Here is a 9031-nt window from a genome sequence, read left to right as displayed (position 1 = left end):
ATCGCCCTGAGGTGGGCTGTGTGACCTCGGGCCGGTCACCGCAGCTCACTTCCCCGAGCTTCGCGGTTCTTCGTTGACAAAGCGGCCGTGGCGGCGTCAGCTCAGCGCCACGCTGGGTGTCGGGGTGGGGGAGGGGCTCGGCGGGCGCTTGGGTGCCAGTGCCCACTGCTCTCGTCAGCCTCGGCGACCCTCCCTCAGAGCGAGGGCTCCCCTCACCTGGCCCCGCCTCAGGTGACAGCGCCCACCTCTCCAGCCGCCTGGTCTCCCTCCCCTTCCTCCCAATCCCTCAGCGAATCATCAGGCCAGCCCTCGGAACATACCTGAATCCCACCCGGCTCGTCCAGGTCGCCCACTACTGCCCTGGCCTCCTCGCTGCCCTCACAGCCAGATCTTCTCCCGTTTCTGCCCCCAACCAGAGGGAGCAGAGTTCCCTCCTCTGCTAACCTCTCATCATGGCCCCCTTCTTCCTGGGCGAGCACATTCCACAACTCCTTTCAGGGATCCTCTCTGGGCTGAGGGCCCCACAGCTGGATCCCCACCTGGGACCTGGCCCCCCAACTCTGACCGCTGGATCCAAAATTCCACAGAACCATCCCCACCACCATCCCCTCCCCCTCTTCCCTCAAACCCACCACCTGCCCCCAGGGGCCACTGCCCCAAGGCTTCTTGGGAGACTTGGAGCTGCAGCCATTATGATGCATTTCCTGAGGCCACACACTGGTACCAAGACCAGGATGTGTATTGAATGGGTTAATGGTGACTTGCTATTAATAGTGAACGCTAATTGAGCACCTGCTGTGTGCCCATCCTCTTCTGACTACATGGTAATTTACTTGCTTATCTTGTTTATTGTCTCTTTCTCACTTCCAGAATCTAATCCTCCCAAGGGCAGGGACTTTAGTCTATTTTGTTCTCAGCCATATCCCCACCCCCACACCTCACGCCCCCCCACCCCACCCCCCATCCCTGCAGCCATCACAATGCCTGGCACGCAGGAAGGTCCTCGAATTAATGAATGAAAATTAAATTATAATAGAAATGCCTAACATTAACCAAGCACCTTCTGCCTGCTTATCACCTATTGCTGAAACATCTTTTAGTTATTTACTTTGTTGTTGTCTGTCTTCCTGACCAGAACGTCACATTCTTGAGAGCCAGAGTTTGTTAATCTGTTTTTTCCCCACCTCTTTGTCCTTGCCACACAGTAGGTTCTCAATAGCTGTATGTTGAATAAGTAATAAAGACTAAATTCCAATGATAATGGCTAACAGACCTCATAATTTGCTTACCTATTTGGTTTATTGTCTCCATCTCTTAGAAGGTAAACTCCTGGGGGCAGGAATGTTGCTAGGCCCAAACTAAGACTAGCAGAGTGCTGGGCTGGGGTCCAACGGTGACACGAAATCAAAACCGACGAAATCCCTGCCCTCCCTCCGGAATGGGGAGGGACTGCTAATGGGCAGGGGGTGTCTTTTCCGGGTGACTGGAAATGTTCTGAAATTAGATTATGGTGATGGTCACACAACTCTGAATGTAGTAAAAAACATTGACTTATACACTTTAGCTAGGTTAACTTTACGGTATATAAATTAAGCTGTTTTTAAAGTTCCTGCCTGCACAGAGTTTCTGTTGTAAAAGGGAGTGAGAGAATAAACATAAGTAATGTATATAGTACATCAGGTGATTAGCACACACTAGGCACTCAATAAATGTTGATTCAATGACACCCGGCTGTCCCCTTGCCCTTAAATGGTCTCACCTAACCTCCCAACCTCCTACCCCCGTTATCTTTCTTCTCTTCCCACCTGCAGGGCCTGCTGTCCACATCTCTTCCCTGAGCTGCCCACTTGGGGCCATGGCACTGCCAACAAAGCCTAGCATGTTTGATCTGGGCCTGGGCACCTGGAGCCCTAGCTCCCAGGAGCAGAGCCACAGGGCTCCGGCACCCTCCAGGGGTGTTGGCAAGCAGCTGCCTGAGTACAAGGCGGTCGTGGTGGGCGCCAGTGGAGTGGGAAAGAGCGCGCTGACCATCCAGCTGAATCACCAGTGCTTCGTGGAAGACCACGACCCCACCATCCAGGATTCCTACTGGAAGGAGATGGCCCTGGACCACGGAGGCTGCATTCTGAATGTGCTGGACACGGCAGGGCAAGCCACTCACCGGGCCCTGCGTGACCAGTGTGTGGCGATTGGGGATGGTGTGCTGGGTGTCTTCGCCCTCGATGACCCCTCATCTCTAGCCCAGCTGCAGCAGATGCGGGCCACCTGGGGCCCGCACCACACCCAGCCCCTCGTCCTTGTGGGCAACAAGTGTGACCTTGTGACCACCACCGGAGATGCTCATGCCGCTGCTGCAGCCCTTGCAAAGAGCTGGGGGGCCCCTTTCGTGGAGACCTCAGCCAAGACACGCCAAGGTGTGGAGGAGGCCTTTTCTCTGCTCATCCGTGAGATCCAGAGGGTCCGGGAGGCCATGGCAAAGGAGGCCATGGCAGGGCCAGGCGGGGAAAAAGGCCGGCACCAGAAGGCCATGTGCCGTTGTGGCTGCTCTGTGGCCTGAAGGTCTTGGTATAGAAAAGTGGACCGTCCCCCAGACCAGGGTGATGGTTCCTTCACTTGAGACCCCTCCCCCCTGAGCAACTAGCTGTGTGGGACACTGTGGGTGTACTGGGGATAGATGGACCTCTCTCCTGGGGAGGTTTTCTTTTGGTGATGGGCTTTTTGGCAATGTGGGGCATAGTGTTGGTTATGTTATATCAAGCTGAGAGATTTTGTGCAAAATTAAACCAATGGTGTTCTTAGGTTTCAAAGCTGCCTCCATGCCAAGTAGGTGGGAATGAGACTGGGGAGAATGTTACTTGAATTGTGAGAATTATTTCATTCAAGAAATGTGGAGGAGATCCTGTGTGTCAGGCCCTGTTTTGGGTACAAAAGATATAGAGGCAAGCAAGACACGAAAAATCCCTGCCCTTGTAGATACGACATAAAGCTATGTATTAAAGGCAGGCGAAGGAATAGAGTGACAGGGAAGTCAAGGAAAGCCTTACTGAGTAGGTGACATTTGGGCAAAAACTTGTGGATAACTAGGGGCAGAGGGAATAGCCAGTGCACAGGCCACGACCATAAACCAGTTACCACCACACCAACTCCCAATACCTTCAGGGCTGGGGTAAGAGTACAGATAGTGGCTTCTATACTATATAACTATTTAAACATTACATATCAAGCTAACAAAATACATCCTATCCTCCTACCTTGATGAATACACTTTCTCAAGGCCCAGAGAGTTCCATACCAGGAGGTGACAGTGCTGGGAGGGCTGACCCCTTGGCCCGCAGCCCACTCCCTTTCTCTTCCCGCCAGTAGCCCCTCCCCATATCAGGAGGCAGGTGCTCCTGTGTGTAAGAGGTCATGCCAGCGAGCACCGCCCAAGCTCTACTCGCCTCACAAACAGCCACCCCTTGACCATCCCTTGGTCCTCAGGAGGATGGACCCCCAGAAGATGCTGCTGAAAGTGGCTTCAAAGCCTTCTGGGCTCCCCATTCTCAAGCGAGGCCTAGAGACAGGCGGGGGTTGTCTCAAAAGTGCAGAACGGAGGGCAGGGGCCCCTCTTCTAAGGGCAGCCATCACCACCCAGTCCACCAGCTCCCTAGACACTGCCACTCAAGCACATAGCTGCTTCAGATCATATTTATTATGGGGTCAGGGGTGGGGACCTTGGGGTTCCAGGGCAGCAACTGTGGCTGGCGGGAGATATGGGGGCGAGGGGGGGTCAGGGGCGGGCCGGTCCTGGGCCTGCGGGCGCGCAGGATCCAGGCAGTGCTCAGGGCAGGAGGCGGCGCGCTGGCGCCTGGGGTGCGGGAGTCTCCAGACGCTTCACGCGCAGCAGGGCCCCTAGCACGCCCTCAGGGGGGACCTCAGGGCCCAGATCCTGGTCAGCGGCGCGGCGGAGGCGACGCGGGGCAGCCACAGCTTCAGGGTCTGAGCTTCCCGCGAGGATCCGTCCCAACAAATACCTGCAGGGGAGCGGAGCGGAACGCAGTGAGGACGTGTCCGTGCGTCAACGCCCCGGCCCTAGGACCCGGACAACGGCGCTACCCCTTACTGTCTGGGGACCTGGTAGCCTCCTCCCATCCAGTCTTCCCACTGCTTTCAGGAGACCGATGTCCCCGCCTCCCATCCCTGAAACTATAGTTTGCCCGCCTCCCAGTCGGAGGAAGGGCGCCTGCCAGGCATCTCTGCCTCCACACCCTAGGTCCAGGACTAGGAAACTCCCTCCCAGGGTTCCAGGACCTAGGTGTTCGCACCTGCACCCAGTGTAGCAGGCCCCCGCCGCTCCTCTCCCGCCTCCTGCTGGGATGTAGGCGCCCGCCCCCGCCCCGACCACCCCTTGTGGGGGTACCTCAGCAGCTCCGGGTCCAGGTCCGGCATCTCGTCGCCGGCGTCCTCGGCATCGGGGCCCGTGGGGCCGTCGTCGTAGACCGGGGGTCGGGGTCTGAGTGCTGCGGCGGGGGCAGGGGCGGGAACAAGCTGGGCTGCGAGGGCGGCCGGGTCCAGGCGGGCGCGGAGCAGGGCACGGGCGAGCTGTGCGGCGGGTGCGTCGGGGTCGTCCTCTAGGCCCAGGGCCGGGTCGTTGGTGCGGGGTGCGCCCCAGACTCGCAGCAGCTGCGCCAGGACGCGCGCCTGCTGATCCTCGGCCTCCTGCGCCTCGGCCCGCGCCCGCTCCTGCCGTTCGGCCTCCAGCAGGTGCGCCAGCGCCCGCGCCAGCTCCTGCACAGCCCCTGCCGCCTCTCCTCGGGTCGCTGCCCGCCGGAAGCGGCGGGGAGCGCTGGCCTCAGCCTTGGGCGGCGAGGCTGCGCCCAGGCTGCGGGGCTCCTGCGGAAAGACGGGTGGGGAAGGAGAGGTCGTCAGCGACCGTCAGGCCAGGGACCCCCCCCCCAACCAGGGGGACTCCGAGGAACTCAAATATCCCTAGATGCCACCAAGGGCGCCGTGGCCACTCAAATACGAGTAGACACCCCTTAAGGCCAAAGGAGACTCCAAAATATCTCTGGACACTCTTAGGACCACCAAAGACCCCTAGATTCACCACCTCTAACGATTTCCTGGTGACTCAGAACTTGGCCCCGGTCTGCTGAAGACCAGGGGGTTTTGCAGGGTTTTTTGTTGTTGTTGTCGTTGTTGTTTTTTGTTTGTATATAAACTTATTTATTTATTTTATTGTCTGTGTTGGGCCTTTTTTTGCTGTGCGCGGGCTTTCTTTAGTTGTGATGAGTGGGGGCTACTCTTCGTTGTGGTGCGCGGTCTCCTCTTTGCTGTGGCTTCTGTTGTTGCGGGGAATGGGCACTAGGCACGTGGGCTTCAGTAGTTGCAGCACATGGGCTCAATAGTTGTGGCTCACGGGCTCAGTTGCTCCGCGGCATGCGGGATCTTCCTGGAGCAGGGATTGAACCCGTGTCCCCTGCTTTGGCAGGCGGATTCTTAACCACTGCGCCACCTTGGAAGCCCTGTTGTTTTTGTTTTTATTTTAAATAGGAGTAGCGATGGTAGATATGACAGCTATGGATTTTTCTATATTAATGTTGTGGGAAACAGGAACCTATATTTGCATTTTATAGATTCTTATTGTCCACTTGTTTTACCCAAAAGCTAGCAGACTGTTCTGCACCTTGCTTTTTGGAATCTGTATCTAGATCAGTACCTTAAGCGTGTCCTTTCTCTCTCTCTTCCTTCCTTCCTTTCTTTGGTATTGGTTCCCTTTTGTATGGATGTATAATAGTTTATTTAACCAGTCCAATTGATGAACATTTAGGGTGTTTCCAATCTTTTGTTATTCTTATAAATAATGTTGGAATGAATAACCGTGTTCATATATCATTTGGCACGTGTGCAAGTCTATCTGTAAAATAAATTACCCAATGACTAATTTTCAGTTCAGGCAGTTTTGAAACAATTTCAGTAAGTTTAATGAAATAAAAGAGTATCAAAAGTATTAGAGAGGAAAATATGACCATTAAAATGACCATGAAGATTTGAAAAAAAAACATCTAGAACATCTAGAAAAATACTTTTAATGAAATTAAAAATTAAACGGGCAAGTTAAACTGCAGATTCGATGCAGCCGAAGGAATAAGATTGAACAGAGCTTGGAAACAGATCCACACACATTGACACTTGCTACGACAGAGGGGACACTGCAGAGCAGTGGGGACAGGACCAACTCCTTCAATAAATTGTGCAGGAACAACAAATGATCCAAATTTGGGAACAATGGAAAGGAAAAGAGAAATAAATTTAACTGCATTCAAATTAAGAGTTTCTTTTTATCCTAAGACACCATAAAAAATAAAAAGTAAAACCAGAGTAGGAGAAGACACTTTAACACAAATAGTCAATAAAGGATTAATGTCCATTATACGAAGAATGCCTAAAAAGCAGTAGGAGAAAAGCAAACTAATATAAAAATAGGCAAAACTGATGATCAAGTACTTCACAAAAAAGAACCAAAAACAGTTACTAAACAAATGAAAAATAGTGAACCTCATTAGTAATCAGGGAAAGGCAAATTAAAACACCAGTGAGATACACTATGAAGACTATGTCCAAAAGATTGCCAAAATTAAAGTCTGATAATGTTAAATGTTGACATTGATGTAGAAAAAATGGAAGTTCTTTTACATAGCTGCTGGGAACTCAATTGCCAAGATAACTTTGAGGAACAATTTGACAATGTCTTAAAAGATGCACATATCCTATGCCCCACTCCTGGGGTGTTACACCCCAGAGTAGCTTTTGCACGTATACTACTGGACACAAGTTCATGAAAAATTACAGCAGCACTGTTCGTAATAGCATAAAAGTGAAGGGAGGGAAAAAAAGAAGGGAAAGCTGGAAACCCAAATGTTGTTGCTGATGTATTGAGACTGCATCTATAAACCATGATATACTCGTATACTCATGGGATGATAAAATATTATGCAGCAATGAAAATAAATGAATTAAAGCCACATACTTCAATGTGGATGAATCTCACAACCAATGTAGAGGGGGAAAAAAAAAGCAAGCAAGCTACAGAATTCCACTGCAGACTGCCTGTGACTACCAGACGCCCTGATGACTTCCTAGTGACCCCTAGTGACTACCAGAAGCCAGACACCCAGTATGATTCCGTTCCTGTGAGGAAAAACTAGACAAGGTATTGTTTAGAGATACATACACACGTAATAAGCTGCAAACAAAAGTGAGGGATCAATTAACAGAAAATACAGGATAATAACTATGGAGGAGAGGGGCTGCCGTGGGGAGAGGCACCAGGGTCTTCTAACTGTTGGTCATGCTCGATTTCTTAAGCTGAGTAATGGGTACACAAGGGGGTTATTTTATCATTATTTCTTACATTGTATATACACACGTTTAAATATACTATGTCATACATAAAAAATATTTAGTTAAGAAAAATACCATTCTTCACACAGACAGCCTTGAACTCTTCATGAAGAGGATGTGCTCCAAATGCCCCTGATGCCCACCACCCCTCAGACCCCCCAGGGAATCACACACATCAATCAGAGCCTCACACACACTCATTTAGACAGACAGGCCTTGATATGTCACATATGCAACTCAACACTGCCACATCCACACGCAAGGCACTGCACTCGTTCACGCACACTGATGCTCACGCAGTTACAATCGCCAGGCCATCCTGATACAAGAACACGCACCACCCTTAAAGACATAATGCAGCACAGAGAGAGGCATCATGGCTCCTCTCCCCACAATGACACAGCTCCACAAAGCAACACGGAGGAACAGCCTCATGAACACACATACAAAATCCTAGTCGCTCAGTTCAGCAGAACCAAAATGGGATGTGCACTCGGGGATGCAAAGACCACTCCCTCCCAAACAAAAACAAGATCACACAGACACACACAAACACACAGAAAGACACGCCCATAAGTCACGCCATTACCATAGGATTCACAAGCACACAGTGTCACTGAGAAAAGTCACACGCAGAAGCATCACACACACACATTGCACACCCAGACCCACAATGACACCTTGGTACGGACGCTCGGAAGCGCTTGCAGTGAAAGACACACACAGGGAGAGCACACCCTCACGTCCCTGTCATCACATCATGCGCACACACACCGATGCCCGCATCCCCTGCCTTAAAGCGCGCTAGTCCCTTGGACAGCGCCAATGGTAGCGGGCGGGGCGAGGCCAGGCCCAGCGCCCGGTGCGACGGGATGGGCAGGGCGCGGCGGCCCGACTAGCCCCAGACACTGCCACCCGCACACCCAAGAGACCAAGCCAGTCATGGCCTGGGCGCAGACTGGCCGTTGGATCCCAAACCACCCTGGCGGATCTCTCCGCCTGTCCCGGAAGCGGGGCCAGAGTGGATGAAGGGCCAGCGGCCGGGCAACGACCCTCGCCCGTAGCATCCTCCTCCCCACCCGCGCCCCGTGCCCGACCCGGGTCTCACCTTTACCGGCCTTGCGCAGAGCGCGGGGCGCGGCCCAAGTAAGCCCAAAAGCAGCAGCACCAAGAGGCCGACGCCCCCGGCCCGCGGCCCGCGGAGCAGCGGCGACCCTGCCATGCTGCCCCAGCGAGCCGGGCTCCGGACGGGCGGACTGACTGGCAAGTGCGCAGCACCTGAGCTAGCGGGCACGGATGCAGTGCTCTGCGGCTGCGCACGCCGGGATACCCTGCCCTCCCCTGCCCACCCCCTCCCGCCACTCTACGCAGGCGCAGCCTTGCAGCTCCCGCAGCGCCTCCATCCCGCCCGTTGCCATGGAGATGCCCAAGGGGCAAGGTGGCGAGCTGGAGCCTGCGATGGCGGTTGCCATGGCAGTCGGAGGGCAGTTGCCAGGGCAACAGACCTGGCTGTCGCCTCACCAGACAGGCAGGAAAAATTGACTCAGTGGAGTGGAATGGGGGTCTGGTCCCCGCCTCTCCCTCCTTGGGGAGGAGATATATGACTGTTCATTGGATAAACAGTTCTAGATGCCCTATGGACTAGGGC

At 53.4% G+C, this 9031-nt stretch overlaps 2 protein-coding genes across 2 annotated transcripts; one reads left to right on the top strand and one right to left on the bottom strand.

Moving 5' to 3' along the window:
* The first annotated feature begins 1855 nt into the window (after positions 1-1855).
* ERAS (ES cell expressed Ras) lies at positions 1856-2557 on the top strand. Its single transcript, XM_057718836.1, has one exon. It carries the CDS (start codon positions 1856-1858, stop codon positions 2555-2557), a length of 702 nt encoding a protein of 233 aa, XP_057574819.1.
* Positions 2558-3673: 1116 nt separating this feature from the next.
* PCSK1N (proprotein convertase subtilisin/kexin type 1 inhibitor) lies at positions 3674-8676 on the bottom strand. The gene is made up of 3 exons (XM_057718835.1): positions 8492-8676; positions 4400-4872; positions 3674-4013 (listed from the first exon to the last, which is right to left on the bottom strand). Exons 1-3 carry the CDS (start codon positions 8603-8605, stop codon positions 3821-3823), a joined length of 780 nt encoding a protein of 259 aa, XP_057574818.1. The 5' UTR covers positions 8606-8676; the 3' UTR covers positions 3674-3820.
* Between the last annotated feature and the right edge of the window lie 355 nt (positions 8677-9031).

The sequence above is a fragment of the Hippopotamus amphibius genome, chromosome X (genome assembly GCF_030028045.1).
Source record: "Hippopotamus amphibius kiboko isolate mHipAmp2 chromosome X, mHipAmp2.hap2, whole genome shotgun sequence".
NCBI lineage: Eukaryota > Metazoa > Chordata > Mammalia > Artiodactyla > Hippopotamidae > Hippopotamus > Hippopotamus amphibius.
This window is presented reverse-complemented; position numbering and strand designations above follow the sequence as displayed.